This window comes from Cyprinus carpio, chromosome B6 (genome assembly GCF_018340385.1).
Source record: "Cyprinus carpio isolate SPL01 chromosome B6, ASM1834038v1, whole genome shotgun sequence".
In the NCBI taxonomy this organism is placed as follows: domain Eukaryota; kingdom Metazoa; phylum Chordata; class Actinopteri; order Cypriniformes; family Cyprinidae; genus Cyprinus; species Cyprinus carpio.
Genome location: NC_056602.1, coordinates 28,990,297 through 29,010,934, shown reverse-complemented (window position 1 = coordinate 29,010,934; position 20,638 = coordinate 28,990,297). Strand labels below are relative to the sequence as shown.

The 20,638-nt window shown below is 34.3% G+C and overlaps 2 protein-coding genes across 2 annotated transcripts; both read left to right on the top strand.

The window, feature by feature from the left end:
• The first annotated feature begins 854 nt into the window (after positions 1 to 854).
• snrpb (small nuclear ribonucleoprotein polypeptides B and B1) lies at positions 855 to 5,708 on the top strand. Its single transcript, XM_042725180.1, has 7 exons — positions 855 to 1,013; positions 1,569 to 1,720; positions 1,796 to 1,907; positions 1,979 to 2,165; positions 3,093 to 3,215; positions 3,420 to 3,545; positions 5,552 to 5,708. Exons 1-7 carry the CDS (start codon positions 1,011 to 1,013, stop codon positions 5,587 to 5,589), a joined length of 741 nt encoding a protein of 246 aa, XP_042581114.1. The 5' UTR covers positions 855 to 1,010; the 3' UTR covers positions 5,590 to 5,708.
• Positions 5,709 to 6,842: 1,134 nt separating this feature from the next.
• Positions 6,843 to 20,075, top strand: ddx27 (DEAD (Asp-Glu-Ala-Asp) box polypeptide 27). The gene is given in 22 exon segments (XM_042725179.1): positions 6,843 to 7,149; positions 9,313 to 9,462; positions 9,549 to 9,608; positions 9,979 to 10,167; positions 10,293 to 10,322; positions 10,726 to 10,809; positions 11,437 to 11,562; positions 11,672 to 11,834; positions 13,214 to 13,236; positions 13,238 to 13,365; positions 13,452 to 13,551; positions 14,487 to 14,628; positions 16,085 to 16,280; positions 16,359 to 16,440; positions 16,512 to 16,689; positions 17,456 to 17,599; positions 17,672 to 17,758; positions 18,361 to 18,452; positions 18,662 to 18,766; positions 18,849 to 18,976; positions 19,049 to 19,120; positions 19,865 to 20,075. Coding segments are annotated over 22 exon segments (2,382 nt in total). The 5' UTR covers positions 6,843 to 7,062; the 3' UTR covers positions 19,881 to 20,075.
• Positions 20,076 to 20,638: the final 563 nt, after the last annotated feature.

Here is a 20,638-nt window from a genome sequence, read left to right as displayed (position 1 = left end):
TTTATTGTAAATGTAATGCTGATGAACACGTTTTGATGAAAGGATTAAATAAAAAGCATTAGATTCTGTTAAATTAGATTTACTTTTATTCAGCAGGTTATTCAAAAAATAAAAAAAAATACAATACAATTAATAAATATATAAAAAGACCAAACAGTAATGGAAATCATAAAGTAGTATAATAATAAATATTATTAATAAACTGATAATAGTAAAGTACCTTTATTATTGTTAAATTAATACATTAATTAGAATATATTGAGTGTTTTGTTGCTGGCAAATCTTTTTCTTTTAAAAAAAAAACAAACACAAAAAAAACAATAGGTTAATATTATTAAATTAGTGTAAATAAATGAATAGTAATATTATTATATTAATATTGATTAATCTTTACTACAATCACATAAAAAAAAAAAAAAACAAGAGGACTCCAATTAAAAAAAATCAAGTTTTACAAAATATGTGAATTATTTTTCATTATATTATTATTTTTATTATATTCATATTTTTCTCTGCGATCATATTTTGTGTGCCAATTTTTTTTTTTTTTTTTCGCTAAAAGTAGCCTGATTTAAAAAAAACAAACAAACGAGAACTCCAATTAAAAAAATAAAGTTTTAAAAAATATGTGAATTATTTTTCATTATATTATTATTATTATTATTATTATTATTATTATTATTATTATTATATTAATCTTTTTCTCTGTGATCATATTTTGTGTGCCAAGGTTCCGCTAAAAGTAGGGTTTTTTTTTTTTTTCGCTAAAAGTTAGGGTTAGTTAGGGTCGGAATACTGAGTAAAAAACATTTTTGTAAAATTTACTCAGAAGGTGCATCAGACGGAAGCGGCCGGTTCAGATCGTGTCCCGTGTTTCCGGTCGGACTCCTGTCGCGTCGCACTCTTTTCCGCTCCGCCTCCGTTAAAGGACTCAGCGGCGGTTCGCGGGTCAATTTTTAAACCTAGTTTGGCAGAATCCGATATTAATCGGAGCCATCCGAGCAGCAAACATGGTAAGACTTCGTTATTTACCTTATTAGTCTACGATTAAACAACGATCTTAATATTTCTGGTTTATTTAGGGTTTATTCCTGAAAAAATAATGCAGGCGCCTTTCTCTAAAATCCAGTCTCTGGAGAGAGAATGAGCGGCGCACAGTTCGATTTAAACCATTCATTACAATTATTACATAATTATGCAAACGTATAAATTATTTTGCATTACATTTTTAGCAGTTTAAGTATGTTGTTTACAATAATCTGTTCAGCTGTGTGCAGCGCAATCAGGAAGAGGACTTTTATTTTGCTCCCCGATTATTTCCGTCGTGCTTTGATTTATTTATTTCCTAATAAACACAATGTATTCAATGCTTTAAACAATAACATTTAACTTATATTATTTATCTTTTTTTGTTTATTTTAATAAACATCCGAAACACAATGGACGGTAAGAGTAGGGTGTGTACCTTAAATAGAGTAAATTACAAAATAAAAGTATCGCTGCCAGTATCTGTTGGTTTGAAGCATGTGTATCTTTAATGTTGTTTTTAACTCTTTCCTGTCTTCCAGACGGTGGGTAAGAGCAGTAAGATGTTGCAGCACATCGACTTCCGGATGCGCTGTATCCTCCAGGACGGCCGGATCTTCATCGGCACGTTCAAAGCGTTCGACAAACACATGAACCTGATCCTGTGCGACTGCGACGAGTTCAGAAAGATCAAGTGAGTCCGAGACGGCAGCTTGAGCGGCCCGTGGTCAGCTATTCCTCACTGCTTTCTCGTCCGTGTCCTTCACAGACCCAAGAACTCCAAGCAGCCGGAGCGAGAGGAGAAGCGGGTCCTGGGTCTGGTTCTGCTCCGGGGAGAGAATCTGGTTTCTATGACCGTGGAAGGACCGCCTCCTAAAGACGTGAGTGTGCTGGGGGTCTGATGATGATGATGATGATGATGGAGAGAGTGATGATGTTTCTGTGTGCTCAGACCGGGATCGCCCGCGTGCCGCTGGCGGGAGTCGCTGGGGGTCCGGGGGTCGGCAGGGCCGCGGGGCGAGGTGTTCCTGCTGGAGCTCCGATGGCGCAGGCCCCCGCTGGACTCGCTGGCCCCGTGAGGGGAGTCGGGGGCCCGTCACAGCAGGTACACAATTTACACAGAATTTACATTTACCTTTGCTGCTTTTTTTTTCATCATTTTGAGTTTTTGCTGTCAATTGTTTCAGAGTTTTTGAATTTAATGTAATTCTTGTTAAATAAAAATATATGTTAATAAATATAATAAAAACTAATAAAAAGACAGAGCAAAAAAACAACATACACAAATTATTTTTTTTTTGATTGGGTTTTATTGGGAGTCATAGCCAGATTTTTGGGTAATTTATTTATTTTTCAATTAACTAAAAAAAATTACAAAAATAAAAAATTTAATATAAATGGGTGTTTCACTAAATGAACAAGTATAAATATATATTCAATTATCTATATATAATTACATAATTAAACAATTTATTTTTTTCCCCTAAAATATTTTACACTTTATACATTAACATCTAATTGTGACTCAGTTTTTGTTTTAATTGAAATGTATTTATAAATTTTAGTTATTATATTTATGGCTTTATTTATATTATATAAATGAGTAATTATATTTAAATAATTTGTTACCATTTTAGACTTATAGTTAAACTTATAAATAATTTTCTAATTTTCTTAAAATCTTAAAATGTTTTTCAAATACTTGTTTATAAAGATATTTAATCTTTATAATTTAATATTGTTTTAATTTTTTTATAATAAAGTGTGTTCACTCAGGGACTTGTTTAGTAAGATTTCACCAGAAAATATTTTAGAATTTATCACATTTATAGAAAAAAGTAAAATAATAATTAGTCAAATTTTACCTTTTGTATTTTTCAGTTTTCTTAGTTTTTATTTTGTTTATGTAGTTCTTGTATTATTGTAACTCTGCTGACATTCAATACAAATAAATAACACTAACTACTTTATTTAATTACAATACTATTCGGTTTATACTAAGAATCTCTGCCGTTTGAATGTAAAGAATCTCACCCCTCATCTGCCACACGCCATGGACCCCTCAGGCTCTAGGCGCGCCAGTACCGCCGTGGCTCCCACGCCCAGTATCGCCGGGGCTCCCACGCAGTATCCTCCGGGCCGCGGTGGACCTCCTCCTCCTCCGATGGGCAGAGGAGCGCCTCCTCCGGGTGAGTCTCTCGCTCGACCGCTGTGTGTTTGTGGCGGCTGTGCTGATTCGGCAGCTGTGATGACAGCGATGTTTTCTGAGGCTGATGACGAGTCCGCTCGAGTGGTAGCAGGATTACGCTGAGCTCAGAATCACATGGCTGGCGTCGTGCGGCGTGATGGTTCAGCTTCAGCCTCGTGCTCACGCCTCATGGGCCCTCCCCCAGATACAATCGTCCCTCCCCAAGGCACCCCCCAGCCCATGGGACCGCCGATGGGGATGCCACCCGGCCGCGGCGCTCCGATGGGGATGCCTCCTCCGGGCATGAGGCCGCCTCCTCCTGGACTCAGAGGTGAGTTATGATGTTGTGGCTTTTCGTTATGTTTATGTTGTCTGTATAGTTGCGATGGGTAAAATGGTTTTAATCGATTCTCATTTTTATGAAACAATATCGATTCTTAAATCCCAAGAATGCTGTTTTCAGTTAATGGACGCAGCATTGAAGGGCACCTCCCATCCAATAAATCACATCTCTGCTTTGTTACTTTTAATATGAAACAAAGTCTCAGATTTCAAATTCTGTCTGTTGTACTGCAGTATTGTAGCGCTTCAGTTTAACAGATGCATGTGAACTGATCATCTCTTCCACTTTAATACTAGTTATAGCACAAAATAAACATGACTAAACATCCGAAGGTAAGTTAAGATATAAAGTAAAACCTCAATCTGCTGTAATCTCTCAATCTGTGTTTATCCCTCACATCAACACCACAAAATAAAGACAATAAAAAAACCCATAAAAAATTCAAATTAACCTCACAATCAAACAAAAAACAAAAACATAAACTCACCATAAAATCATCAAAAAAACAGCAAAAAAAGAAAAAATAAACTGTAGAGAGGGGCATTTTGAGAAATATATGCACCATATAATATATTCACTATTTTTACTATTCTTTGAGGTTTCATTTGACAGCCACCATTTAAATGTTTATATATGTTAAAAAATGAATTTAAGTAAAAATATTATGTAATTGTAACTTTTATAAAGACGTCATCAAGTGTAATTTAAGCAGTTGTGTAAGAAAAAGACCTTCAGTATTATAGTAATGTAGTAACAACTTGTGTGTGTGTGTATGTATGTGTGTGTGTGTGTGTATGTGTGTATATATATATATATATATATACATATATTATATATATATATATATATAATATATATATACCAGTTAATGTTCATTTTATAAAAAAAAAAAAAAATCCATTTAATCCACATAATGTTCATTTTATTAAAAAAAAAAAACAGTTTGAATTATGTTGTATAATTAAACAAAATGATTAGAATAAAACTTTGAAATTAACTTTCTAAATAAAATACCTCAAAAAAACAAAACAAAAAAAAAAATCATAAAAATGATTAACATGCTAATACAATCATAATACAATCATCAGAGATTGAGATGACAGCGGGTGCGCTTATGGAACCGCCATGAAATAAAATAAAGACGTGACCCTGCAGCACAAAAGCAGTCTTAAGTCTCTGGGGTATATTTGTAGCAATAGACAACAATACATTGTATGAGTCACAATTATACATTTCTCTTTTGTCAAAAATCATTAGGATATTAAGTAAAGATCATGTTCCATGAAGATATCTTGTAAATTTCCTTCTGTAAATATATCAAAACTTAATTTTTGATTAGTAATATGCATTGCTAAGAACTTCATTTGAACAACTTTAAAGATGATTTTCTCAATATTTAGATTTTTTTGCTCCCTCAGATTCCAGATTTTCAAATAGTTGTATCTCAGACAAATATTGTCCTCCTAACAAACCATACATCAATGGAGAGATGATTTATTCAGCTGATGATGATGTGTAAATCTCAAGTTTGAAAAACTGACCCTTATAACTGCTTCTGTGCTCCAGGGTCACACTGCCATCAGACCGTCAGTTCTCTTCAGTGATGCATTAATATAACCCCACACCCCAATTCAGTATTTATATTTTCTTCCTATATTTCGAGCATCGTGAGTGAGCCGCTCTGCCCACAGTATTTTCTCCTCCTTGCATCCGTCTTGTATCCTCTGTTAACTTCCTGTTTACAGACTCGGGTGTGATTAATATTTTTCTTCATCACTGCACCAGTAGATCTCAAAAAGAACAGACAAATGAGTACAAAAATGGAGAAATGTGATGCACTTTTGTACTTTATTTTACTGTTATCTCCTGGAACAGTGATGACGATCCTTCAGTCAAACTGCTTTAAATGCACATGCAAACAAGCTGCTTTTTATTTATTTATTATTTCCCTCTCTCTTCTTGTCTGATTTTGGGTTTGTCCTCTGTTTCTCCAGGTCCTCCTCCTCCAGGCATGCGTCCTCCCAGACCCTAAACCTCTGAGATCTGCATCTTTTCCTCGTACGGGAAAGTTTGGCTGCAAGTTCTTGTATAGTTTTTGTTTTTTGTATCTTGTCATTTCGTTCCTTTTTTTTAAATAAAGTGTCAAATGGACGTTTGTTTTAATGACTCCTTTGTTTTGCTTTCAGTTGATTCCAATTAAACAAAGTATTTACAAATTAAATTGTTCTGATACAACCAAATAGATCAAAAACATTTATTATTATGAATATTTCCGTGTTTCTGCAATGCACTTCTCAAACTTGAACGCTCTTTTAATTTGTCTTTTAACAGTTCTGTGAGTAGAACTGATGCTTTCAGTTTTTTGTAAATGAATCGTGGTTTAATTGTAGTAGTTTATAACTTGATTGTATTTTAATAAATTTAGGGGGTTTTTTTTTGACTGTTTTAAGCTTTGCATCTAAATTTCTTGTTTTTATATTCATAATTTAATTTATCACTATATTTATAAATTTTTATATAAATGTATAGTGATGCAAAGACATGTTTGGATGATGCATACAGCTCATTTTAGAGACCCACCTTCTTATTGAAGCTCTTGATATTCATAAAGTAAAGAAATAAAACTGCATTCAAGCTGCTTTTCTGTTACACATTTTCAGAGGCATTCAGTATTAATATACTAGTTTTTTTTTATAACACATAGTAGAATCTTTTATTAGAAATGCATTAGTGCACTTTATTGCATTCACTTTAAAATTCAGCCACTTGGTGTGTAAAACATTAGTTTATTGTTCAAATGTGCACATACACTGACAAATGGTGACCTTTTTTAAAAAATAAATAAAACACTTTATAGTCACTAATAGTGTTATTATATTAAATGCATTATAGTAAATATTTTAAATGTAATCATTTTTATATTTTTTTTAATATTTATATTAAAGTACTAGTTTATTATATTTTAAACTTATGCAAAATTTATCTTCTCTTTTTTCTTTTCTTAATCAAATCACATTTTCAGGCTATCACCAATATTTATTTTCTCTTTTTTGTGTGCTTGTTTTAATCATATTTTGTGTTCAGAGACCGTTTATTGTACATATGCAGTCATCTGCAGTCTTAACTGACTTCATATAATTTTAATCGTGTGATTGTGTGTTAAAATGATTTACTTTTATTATAAGACAGGCGTCTGCAGCAGCGCTCTCGTCCTCCGCGCCGCTAGGTGTCAGTGTGCTCTCACGAGGCCGCCGCAGCCGCTGCTCAAGAGCCGCGAGAGAATGACGCAGATCCGCTGCTTCAGCGACGCACGTGTGGAAATCAGCATTGAGCGCTGCTAGAACACAATTATATTTTTATGATTTATTAAACTGTAAGATCGAGTCTCCTTTAGGTAGTTAGATATATATTTATGTAAAGATATACGCTATATAAATATTTCTATACAGTATCGGCTGTTTCAGTAAGGAGTGTGTGAGGTTTATTTCGCGAGTGCAGCACGAAGATGTTTTCCGATCTGGATCTGATCAGAACTATCGATGATAATGATGAAGTTCCTGAAGATCCGGACTCAGCGTCTGACGATGAAGCCGTAAGTTCACTCTCCTGCTATTATAATGTCATCATATTTTTCTTTTAGCCTGTTTCGTGGCGATACTGTGTTGTTTAAGAACGTAACACCATGTTTCGAGGTGTAAAGTACCATGTTAAATAGTTGTTTCATGATATGTCATGGCAGTGCTCTGTTTTGAGCCTTAAACTATGGTAATACCGTGTTTTGATGTGCAGCAGCATGCTATCTGATGTTGAATTCATGATCGTACTATGTTTTAAACTTTATACCGTGGTTCTGTTATGTTTTTGGGTGTGCATTATGGTAATACCACGGTAGTGCTAGGTTTTGATCCTCATACTATGGTAAAACCACGTTTTTTGAGGTGCTTCGTCAGGTACCACGTTGTTTAATGATGTAACGTACCGTGTTGAGTAGTGCGGTCAAACGATTAATCGCGATTAATGGCATCCAAAATAAGTTTTTGTTTACATAATAAATGTATGTGTAGTGTACTGTGTATATTTATTATGTATATATAAATACAAAACACATGCATATATATTATATATATATATATATATATATATATATATATATATATATATATATATAAACATATTTAAGAAAAGCATGTTATGTTTATGTATTAAATATATTTACATATAATATAAGAATATTAATGTGTATACATGTAAATATTTTCAAAATATATACTGTATGTGTGTGTATTTATATACATAATGAATATACACAATACACACACATTGTGTAAACAAAAACTTATTTCGGATGCGATTAATCGTTTGACTGCATTAGTTTTGAGTTTCATTCTACGTTACTACCATGTTTTTGGATGTGCATCATAATGATACTATGTGTTATCTGTTGATATTACATTTAGTAATTAAGCAGACGCTTTTATCCAAAGCGACCTACAAAGGAGGACAACGGAAGCAATCAAAAGAGCAATGATATGATATATGATATACTTTAGTAACACTACTAATGTTTAGAGTCTCATACTGTGATGGAAAGTTTGTATGTTAATACTATTTTATCTAGTGGTATATCATAGCAATACTGTGTTTTGACTGTCATACTGTGGTAATACCATGTTTTTATTTTATGTGCATCATAATAATACGATCTTACTTGCTGATACACCATAGTAACACTGTGTTTAAAACCACACATTACTAAAATAACATTTTTCATCATTTCTATACCAATAGCATGCTATCACCACATTACATTTTTTTTTTTACATTACACAAGTCAAAGACGAAAAAGTGTTTAAGCATAAAAAAGTGTAATACTGCTTTAAACTGTTGTAGTTTTTCCCCACAAAAAATGCAAAAAGTTTTCTGTTTTATTTAATTGCAATTTTGTTTTTGTTTTTCTGAGCAAACAATAAATATCACACATTTTCCCCTGATTAACAGAAGACACCCAGTAAAATGCCATTCAGTGTAACAATCTCGTCAGGCATATTTACAACAAAAATCAATTTATGACATATTAAAAGACTAATTACTTTCACCCCAAATACTAATGAGTTGTAGTTTTACATTTTTAACATTTGCCGCTATCCCAGGTTTTGCCGCATTTGTCAAACTAATTTAAAAACACAATAAAATTTAGTATGCTCCATTATTCTTTTAGATATTTTAATATGTACACGTCAGAAGAAGCATGTTGTTTGAATTTTTGCATAAATATTGTGTTACACTGAATGACAACGTAACATTATTTCAACCAAATTTTGACATTTTATTCTCCAAAAACTTATTTAAAACCTTAAAAGTAGACATTTTACTTACATTTAATGTGCTTTCTATGGACACCAAATCACTTTTGTACATTTCTTTTGATGCGGACATCTGAACGTCTTTGACCCACATGCATTTTTGGACTTTTTTTTAGCACAAACCATGATACCACAGTAATACCATAGTATAAGTGCCTTGGAGTACCATGAGTATGGTTATCATTCATGTACCAAAAAGTATTATTATTATTATTATTTTTAACTATCATGGTGTTTTGGAGTGGTATGTTGTCATGGTTTTCTTGGAGGTATGTCAAATACCACATTAGCTGAATGGTGTTTTTGGCAGTACTGCAGTATTGTCGTCTGATATCATCAGTGCTCCGTGTTAAGTGTGTTAAAGTGAGCTGATGGTGTGTGTGTATCGTCAGGAGCAGCCCATCGTGTTGAGTAAGCAGAAGCGTGCTCTGAAGGGCCGCGGCGCTGGAGACTTCAGCGCAGGGTTTGAGTTCGGCGAGCGGGACGGTCTGTACAGCGAGGACTGGGTCATGGCGGACGTGATGGCGCAGCTCAAGAAGAGAGTGAGTGAGACTCCGTTCACAGCTCAGGGATGTGGATCACGTTACTCATGATGAATAATCTTCTTCCCTCCTTCACGCTTTTCCAGAAAGCACCCACCACTCTGGACCAGAAGATCGAGAAAGTGCGGAAAAAACGCAAAATTGAGGTAAGCAGATGTGTTCAGCATACAAATGGAAAATTACGATATTTAACTATATTTCTGTGTTTACTGTATCTTGATGTCTCTCTCTTGAATGATTTCCGAAGGGTCATGTGACACTGAAGACTGGAGTAATGATGCTGAAAAATTCAGCTTTGATCACAGGAATAAATTACATTTCATGATATATTCACATTGAGAACAGTTCTTTTAAATTGTAAAAAGTTTTCATAATTTTTACTGTATCTTTGATTTAATAAATGCTGCCTTTGTGAGCGGAACAGATTTTATTCACATGCCACTCTTTATTTTATGGTTTTGTGTGTGTGACGTACAGTTTAAGGTTGAAGTAAAATGTTTCTGTTTGTATTTGCAGGAAAAAACTCAAAAAGAAAGCAAGAAAACAGAAGCTTCAGCCTCTAACCCGGAAAATGACAATGAAGATGATGAGGATGATAAAGAAGGCGATGAAGAATCAGGCGGAGATGATGATGATGATGATGATGACGGTGAAGAGGTAGATGAAGATGAGTTCTCATCAGCTGATGAAGAGGTGCTCAAAAAAGCAGGTGTGTGTTGACAGTCAATCAAAACACTTTATTATTGTTCTCTGTGAGCAGTTGTGATGTGTGTATGTGTATATATATATATCACTCTCTTTCTTTTCCACAAAACACTATAAAAAAAAAGAAGAAAAAAAAGAGGAAAACTGCAGACACTGTTTAACACCACCTCCTTCCCCTCACCCCCTCCCTATGAATATTATGAAGAGTTTTTCACAGTTTTACACCCCCGCCTCTCTCTCTCTCCCCCCCTCTCTGCTCTCCTCTCTCCTCTCTCATCTCTCTCTCTCTCTCTCTCCTCTCGCTCTCTCGCTCTCTCTCTTTCGCTCTCTTTCTCTCTCTGTCTCTCTCTCTCTCTCTCTCGCTCTCTCGCTCTCTCTATTCTCTCTCTCGCTCGCTCTCTTCTCTCCACCCCTCTCCTCTCTCCCTCTCTCTCCTCCCCCTCTCTGTCGTCTCGCTCTCTCTCTCTCTCTCTCTCTCTCTCTCTCTCTCTCTCTCTCTCTCTCTCTCTCTCTCTCTCTCTCTCTCTCTCTTTCTCTCTCTCTCTCTCTCTCTTCCAGCCCGAAGCGTTTTTTGAAGACGCCTCACAGTTTGATGAGAACCTCACCTTCCAGGATATGAATCTGTCCAGACCTTTACTGAAGGTGTGTCTGACGTCACGTGCATCTGATGGGTTTCAGCCTTTTATGTTAAATTTAGACACAATTTTTTTTTTTTTTTTGTTTTTTTTTTTTAATTTTTTTTTTTTTTTTTTGTTTTTTTTTTTTAAAAATCTAATGGATTAAAAGTGACATAACCATCACATTTTTATTTTTTTATTTTTTTACAAAAGTTTGGGTCAGGTACTTATATTTTATAATTTTTTTTAAATAAATTAATACTTCTATTAAGCAAGGATTCATTAAATGGATTAAAAGTGACGGTAAAGACATTTATAATATCTTGATAACAATCATCATATTAGAATGATTTCTGCAGATCATGTGACACTGAAGACTGGAGTAATTAATCATAAAAAAAAACACAAATCAATCAAATACAACATACAGTATATTCACATAAAAAAAAACAGCTATTTTAAATTGTAATAATATTTCACAATTTTACAGTTTTTACTTTATTTTTTTAACAAATAATATTTAAAATTTTATAAACTGTCTAACAAAATAATATCTAATTTGAACTATAAACAGTCCGCTGTAATGTAACATTTCTCTTGTACAGGATAAGCACCACGGCGTTTCTGAAGTGTTTTCCTTGTGTTTGTTCAGGCCATCTCTACTATGGGCTTTAAGCAGCCCACTCCCATTCAGAAAGCCTGCGTCCCTGTGGGGCTGCTGGGAAAAGACATCTGTGCATGTGCTGCCACCGGCACCCACCACTTAAAATTCTTTCATGCTTATCTGACCATGAATCAGTTAATACGCCGTCCATCACGCTGACATTTCTGGATCCTCCTATCTACAAGCCCAGAGAGACGCACTTGACCCGTTGCCGACCCGAGAGCTGGGCATCCAGGTGCACTCCGTCGCCCGCCACTACAAGCCCAGAGAGACGCAGGTGACGCGTGTGCTGGTTCTGGTGCCGACCCGAGAGCTGGGCATCCAGGTGCACTCCGTCGCCCGCCAGCTGGCACAGTTCACCAGCATCAGCACCTGCCTGGCCGTGGGTAAGAGCCCTGCTGCTAGTATTTACTTATATTTTAAATTAATTTAGATTTTATATTTAATATAAAAATATTATACAACTATTTAATATACAATTGTGATTTTTGTTTTGTTTATATATTTTTCTAAATTTGTGTCTGTTTTTGTTTTAGTACTTCATTCTAAACTTATTTATTTTAGTTTTAGTAATACTGTTAACTGTTCTTGGCATTTTTTTATTAAATTTTTTAAATATTTTTTGGCAGTTTTTTAAATGTTTTTTATTTCATGTCATTTTTTATTAATAAAAAAAAAAAAAAAAAAACACATCTATTTTTTTAAAAACAATTTCTATTTAGCTTCTTTTTTCTTCTCCATTTTCTTTAGTTGTCAAGTGAACTTAAGTTTTTTTTATATTTTTTTAATTTAATTAAACAATTTTAATAATAATAAATTTATCTAAATTATATTTTTATCTTTAAACAATGTTTAAACAATTTTAAATGTCTTAATTTTAAAGTATTAGTAATTATGAGCTTTTGTCATTTTTTTATAGTATATATTTTTATTTATTTAAATTTAAATAATTTAATTACATCAAACTAAACTTTATAAAAGTAATTCTAGTTCTTCAAACAAAATTAATTCTAGTTCTTCAACCTAAATGTATTTATTTAATTTAGTTTTAGTAATACTTTTAAGTGTTCTTGGCATTTTTAAAATAGTTTTTTGGCTTTTTTTATTATATTTTCAAAATATTTTATATTTCTTTTTTTTTTAACATTTCTATTTAGCTTTTTTTTAATTATTATTATTTTTTACATTTCCATCTCTCTTTATTAGTTGTCAAGTGAACATTCTAATTAAGTTTTTCATTTAATTTTTTTTAGCTTAATTTATTTTTAAACTGTTTTAAATGTTTTAATTTTAAAGTATTAGTAATTATGGCTTTTGCTCTTTTTTATATATATATATATATATATATATCTATCTATATATGTATATATTTTTTTCTTTTTCTTTTTAATTTTAAGTTTTTAAAATAATTTTAGTACTTCAACCTAAAATTAGAAATTAAATAAGCTAAATTTAATTTCTATTCTTTTTTTTTAATTCATATTTTTAGTAATTTTAGTACTTCAACTTATTTAATTTACTTCAAATTATACAAAATTGTTTATAATACAAAAATTTATAATTATAACAACTTAATTTTATTACAACTTAATTATTTTATAATGAATTCTATTTTTTCTAGTTTTAGTTAAAAGCACAGATTAAGAGTGGCCTGCTGCTTTAATTCTCGCGTTCACATGAGGTTTTGAAATATAATGAAGCAGAGTATACACTGTCAGAAATGAAGTCAGGAGGTGTTGTGAGAGGTTTGTGACGTGTCTGTCAGGTGGGTTGGACCTGAAGACTAAGCGACGCTGAGCTGACGGCGCCACAAGACTTCATCACCGACACACCGGGACGCTTGATCGACCATCTGCACAACACGCCCTCGTTTGAGCTGAGTCAGATCGAGATCCTCATCCTGGACGAGGCCGACAGGTGAGAGCCAGACTCCTAGAGCTACAGCTGAGACTTGCTCAGTGCTCGGCTGGTTATTTAGACGTGTGTGTGTGTGTGTGGCTCAGGATGCTGGACGAGTACTTCGAGGAGCAGATGAAGGAGATCATCAGGATGTGCTCCTATCAGAGACAGACCATGCTCTTCTCAGCCACCATGAGTGAAGAGGTGATGCTTTCCTTCAGCGTTACTCCACTTAATTCCACTTCAGTGAATGCTTCATGTGTCCAGTGACGAAATCAGGTTATTGTGCAAGTAAAAGGTGATGGATAGATAAAAATAAATGCATAAAATGAATACATAAAACAAAGGAATAAATAAATGCAAAAAATAAAACTAAATAAATAGCATAATGCCACAGTTTATAATTTAATTTCTTTACTGACTAAAACTGTTGAGATCATCTTGTTTACCCATAAATATATTTTCTCTTAAATAGCTATCATTTCCAAACATTGGATGTACCAGTGAAAATATAAGATAGAAAGATAGATCTAAATCAAATCAATGAATAAATAAAATGCATATAAAATGCATTAAATATAGACATAAATGCATTAATTACAAAAATAAATAATGCATTAAAAATATGCATTAAAATGCGTAAATACATCAAATAAATAAAATGTTATCATTTTTTTTTTGATGCAAAATTGTTTGGTTTTGCCACTGATACTGCATGCATTGCACGGTATTGTTTTTCACTGACTGTAAAAGCTAAATCAAATCATTTAAATTTCAGATAAGTGCTAAAATGACTAAAACTGAAGAGAAAAAAGAGCTGAAGAGAAAAATAAAACACAAATAAATAGAGCATCTTGTTTTCCCATAAAAACCATTCCGTTCCAAACACTTGCACCGGTGATCATATCAATATCAGGCAGTTGCTAATTTCAACAAAATTAACACCATAGATTATAGACAAAACCACAAATAAACAATAATAAAATCAGGGTTTATTTGTACAATTTGCACAGTGTAGCTTATAGACAAAACCTCATATTAGCCATCTTATGGGTTGTGTGTCATATATAAAGTTCTCTTTGGCTCTGACTGTTAGTACAACACGTCTGTATTGGTGTGTTTTTCATATTTCCCTTCAGGTGAAGGATCTGGCGTCCGTGTCGCTGAAGCAGCCGGTGAGGATCTTTGTGAACAGCAACACAGACGTGGCTCCGTATCTCAGACAAGAGTTTGTGAGGATCAGACCCAACAAAGAAGGAGACCGAGAGGCTATTGTTGCAGGTGAGGTGCCCTAAAGAGTGGCCTCGTTGGTCTGCTGTCTACTAAGGGTGTTGTGACCGATTTCTAGTCACTTGTGATCCACACGAAAGACACAATGATTCCAGCAGAGTTTGGCGCAGGTTTAAATTGTAGTGTGTTGCTCTGATAGCTTAATAGACAAAACCTGATATGGTGCCAGCCTAAGGTTTGCCCTCATATATAAGCTCTCGTGCTGGTGACTGTTGTACACAACCGTCTACGTAGGGGTGTTTTTTTACATATTTCCCTTCAGGTGAATTCTCTGTCGTCCGTTTCGCTGAAGCTCACGGTTATCATTGTGATCCAGCATACGACAGACCGTAGGCATTCCTTTCTCAGACAAGAGTTTTTGAGCGTCATACCTCAAACAAAAAGGAGACACAGAATCGCTATTGTTCAATTTATAATGCCTGCAGTTTATATTGTCTGCTGTCTATTGGGGTCTTGTGACCGATTAGTAATCGTATGGTTTCCCACGAAATTATTTTAATAATTCCAGCAGGTTTTCCGTAGTGTTTTCTCACTTAGCAACATATATTGATCACATTATGAATGTGCAAACCTTTTAATAATTGTTGAGCTATTTTACAATATTATTAGAAATAAAAAATAGTACGGTATAATGTAAATGTCCTAATTCCTGAAAAACGTGTATGTTACTTATGAGTATAAATTTATTTATAGCTAATTGATCGTGATTGTTCTATATTATATAGACTGATGTATATGTGTATATATATATTTATATATAATGTGGTAATATAGTATATATTGTGTATAATATATTATTATATGTATATAATATAGATATATTGTATTACTGTGTATATATATTCTCTATATGTTATGTATGTATATGGTATATACTACTCCATATATACTAGTATATTTTATGATGTTATAGAGATATATGATATATCTCATTAATCATTATCTGAGGTATTATATCTATACTTTTTTATACTAGTTTTTTTTTTTTGTTTTGTGTTCAGTATTTTTTTAGATTTATGTATAGCTAATATCATTTATTTTATATGTATAGATATTTATTATGATATTATTATATAGAGATAGTTTCCTTTTTTCAGTTCTTAATTTTAATCATTTTCTCACCAACCTAAAATTTAAATTAATTTACATATCTATTAATTTTTCTACTCATCTAAAAATTAAATGATAATTTTAAGTTCAAGTCAATTTTTAACCAATCTAAAACTTATAAAAAATTGAAAAAGATGGAAACGATTGGATTTGAGCGCTTACAGTCGGGTGAAAAACACAATACCGTGGGCATATGCATGCAGTATCAAAACTAAACAATTTTGCTGCCTACTGTTTTGAAGACAAACCAGAACTCAAAAAATCCCATTCCATTAAACTCTTGTACAAAATCAAGATATCATCAAACGCGTGTATTAAATCCAGTTATTGTCCACAGCACTCACAACCATTAAATCCAGTTATTGTCCGCAGCTCTCCTGACCCAAGACATTCCATGATCACCAGACGAACAACACAAACGCAAAGACGAAGAAGCAGGCTCACCGCATGCACATCCTGCTGGGCCTGATGGGGTTAAAGGTCGGCGAGCTTCACGGAAACCTGTCGCAGACGCAGAGATTGGAGAGTCTGAAGTGAGTTTCACACTTTTAAAGAAACGCAAAGATTTGCCCGGAGTAGACTGCTGCATGAACGACGTGCTTGTGTTCCAGGCGTTTCAAGGACGAGCAGATTGATATTTTAGTGGCTACAGACGTGGCTGCGAGAGGTCTGGATATAGAGGGAGTCAAAACTGTGAGTTCACAACTGTTATCTGTGTTAGTGAAAGCCCGGAGAACGTGTGTGTGACGCGTGTGTGTTTGCAGGTGATAAACTTCACCATGCCCAACACCGTGAAGCATTACGTGCACAGGGTGGGCCGCACGGCTCGCGCGGGGAAAGTGGGCCGATCCGTGTCTCTGGTGGGTGAGACCGAGAGGAAGATGCTGAAAGAGATCGTTAAAAAAGCCAAAACAGCCGTCAAAGCTCGAGTCATTCCTCAAGGTAAAGAAGCTTCATCTTGTGTTGAGTTAAACTCACAGCTGTGCTCCCACTTACGACCAAATCTCTCTTTTAAGGTTGTTTCTGATCAATCTGAATGCTTCTTTGCACATCGGTCAGAATCCACGGATCTTAACGAGTCTTAAATTCATAAAGTAATGGCAATTTTCCCATACGGATATCTAAACCTTCTTAAATCAAGATAAACCTACAAGCAGAATCAGAACTATTTCTTCTCTTAGAAATCTGAGAAATTGAAGAAAATTGAGTTATTTTTTTATGACTCCATTATCAGATATTTGTTTTTTTGTTTTTTTTTTTTGAGCAATTTCTCATAGAACAAGACTTCTTAATTCATGCCATTTTGCTTCTCAAGTAAATGTAACCTGATTTAAGAACATTAAAAACAACTTCCACATTAAAACGGTTGAGAGCAAAGCTGTTAAAAGTGATCAGAAAGTACATTAAAAGTCACTTCCGTATTCGAATGGTTGAGAGCAAAGCTGTTAAACTCATTTTAGTGGATGTTTTGCTAATGCAACTCATTGTGTTCCTTAAAGTGTCTTTGCATGATCTTAAAAAGCACAAAAATCGCAGAATCAAACTAAAATAATAACTATAAAAAAAAATTATAAAAAAAACTATTCAAAAAATCACTATACAACATCAACACACTAAAGTAAAGCACCCATCTAAAGCATCTACCTGACAAAGACTCGTGTCAAAGACGACTCTGTTGTTAAAGCGTGTGTTTCTGGGCGTCTCTCAGAGGTCGTCCTGAAGTTTCGGGATCTGATTGAGAAGCTGGAGAAGGACGTGTACGCCGTGTTACGCTTGGAGAAGGAGGAAAAGGAAATGACACACTCAGATCTGACCACACTTACCCCACAAATTCTTCCCCATATCATCAAAAGTAACACTGTAAAAAAACCATAGTAAACATTCTTTTTTGTTGTGTGTGTGTGTGTTGTTTAGATCAGTTCAGCTCAGAAGAGGTTAACTCAGGGCGCAGACGAGAAGCAGGCGCCCAGGACGTGGTTCCAAACGCACGAGGAGAGAAAGAAAGATCGCAGTGAGTTGAATTTGTGTAGATTCAGTACCATTTTTTAATGTTTCTGAAAGCGGTCTCTTCTGCTCACTGAGGCTGCATTTATTTGATCAAACATTCAGTAAAATTGTGAAATATTATTTCAATTTAAAAGAACTGTTGTATCTGTGAATTTATTGTAAACTGTAATTTATTTCTGTGATCAAAGCTGAATTTTTAGCATCATTACTCACATGATCTTCAGAAATCATTCTAATATGCTGATATTTGCTGCTCAAGAAACATTTCTGATTCACAATATTTTTGTGAAAATGGCGATACATTTTATTTTTCAGGATTCTTTGATGAACAGAAAGTTCAAAAGAGCAGCATTTATTTGAAACAGAAATCTTTTGTAACATTATATGTCTTCACTGTCACTTTTGATCAAATTGATGCATCCTTGATGAATAAAAGTATTAATTTCATCAAAAAAAAACAAAAGAACGATAGTGAACACAGTAATGAGAAAATGTAATACACTTGTCATAATCCTCAGATGTGCATTTCATTTTCTTAATATTTCAATTTGTTTTTTTTTTTGCGTGTCTGCATTTTTCATCTCATTTTCCTTTTCTTTGTCAAAGTGGCGAAGGCGCTGCAGGATTTTGATTTGGCTCTGAGAGGAAAGAAGAAACGTGCGCAGTTCCTGAAACAGGGCAAGAAGAAAGAGCTAACAGTGAGATCATTTCATCAAACTGTCTTTTTTGCGTAATGCTTTTATGACCTGGCTTTGTGCATCACTGTGACGTCTGAAATGAGCTCCATCAGATGTGTGTATCTGAATGTTTAACGTGTGTGTGTGTGTGTGTGTCAGGCGGAGGAGAGAGCTCAGTTCGAGGTGCTGAAGTCGAACTCCTAAAGTGTGTGTGTGTGTGTGTGTGTCAGGCGGAGGAGAGAGCTCAGTTCGAGGTGCTGAAGTCTCAGATGTACGCCGAACGAGTCGCCAAACGTGATCGCAAGCAGAAGCGAGCCAGAGCCATTCCTGAAGACGTCAACCTAACAACAAACATCAGCAAACAATCCAGTTCAAACCCTGACATCTTAAAAGCACTAGAACTCTGAAGCAGTACAGAGTTCAAATCCTGACTGCTTAAACGTTCTTCCTCCAGTTTCCAAAGACAAGGGCGGCAGAAAGAAGTCTGTGTTTGACAAGGAGCTGACGAACACCAGCAAGAGAACTCTGAAGCAGTACAGAGCCGGGTGTGTGAGATACTGAAGAGATCAAGCTTCTGTGTGTTTGTCTCCGAGTCTAACAGTGATTCCTCTTTCTAGGCCTTCCTTCGAGGACAGGAAGAGACTCGGCATTCCAAACAAGAAAGGAGGACGCTTCAAGTCAAAGGCCAAGTAAGATTTATTACAATCATCTCCTTAAAACACTTCCACATTAAATATGCATGCAACAAAAAAGACATTTTTAGTATTGTCAGACTTTCATTTAATTTAACAGAGCATTGTCAATCAGAACAGACTGATTAAATTTGTTTTTTGTTTTTTTCATATAATGCAATATAATGCATCGTTTGGGAATTATGGAGGGATTTAAGGTACTTGGATATATAAAAGTAAATGATGAAATATGAAATAAAATACACACCTTGTAATTAAATGTAGCGGACAACATAAAGTAGAATAATTGAACACTTCATGCAAGTTATTGCAATTACAAAAGATTAACAAGTGTGTGAAATGTATTTATGTTTGCATTTTGTTGCACTTCTGTTTGTGTATTGCTACATTCCATTATGTTATTAATCATTTAATAATATGTTTAATACTGACACTGGTACATTACTGCATTGAGGATTACAATTTCTTTTTCTAAGTCTACATGCACGGGGTGTGATGAGGAAAAGGGTGTATTAAATACTTTATGAAAATACACATATTTTATTAAAAAAATAATATCCTAAGAAACTATAAAAAACATTTCAACAATTACAACAAGTAAAAAAAAAATTTTATTTATGTATTAATTAAATTAATTCCTTTATTTTTATATGGTTTTTATGTAAGAAAATGAGTGAATGGGGGAAATGTGTACTTTTTGCCTGCTGTGTCTCATCTCAAGTCTTTTATGAATCTTTGCAGGTACAGAAGAAAGTGAAGCCGTGCCTGATGTGTCAGCGTAACATCACCCTCTTCATGATTTTATCATCATCCTCCCTCCAAACCTTCCCCAAAATATACATCTACAACTTTTAACCTGTTCTTCTGTTTGTCCATGCATTTGTCATGATAGAGCAGAGTAAATATGAACCAATGACTAATGAGCATCAGAAATAAAATTGATTTCCCTCAATTCTGGAAAAAAAATCCATATTATTCACTAATGTGTTATTTTGCCAACAATACGTGGCCGATGCGTACAAGCTTGCTTGATTTGCATTAGTTACATGCATTTACGCTGTACTTTTAAGTGTTTCGCGCGTGAGGTACTTTGTGTTGTACACTGCCATGACGTTAGATTGACCATATTTTCCCGGACATGTCCTCTTTTTGGACCTTGCATCTGGTCGGGATTTTTGAATTGCCCAAAATGTCAGGAATTCGGGTTGTGCTTTCTACAGTTGCCAGTGTGTTTTTGTATTCGAGCGCTGTGAGGGAATGTTTTCTTAATACGGCTCCCACTGTATTTCTGACCATTATTGCCCGCTCCCGTGATTTTTGTGTCCAATCCCGCCCGCTCCATGCAATCATTCTAATATTGCATAATTTTTGCGCATCAGGAACCCTCAACAATCAAACATAACACCTAAATCTCTTTTGAATCAGCCGTCTCTCTCTCCTCAACCCGTGATCAGTCAAATCTGACTCCTGCAGCTCGTGTTGAATGCAGGGTTGCCAAGTCCACATTTTTTTTTC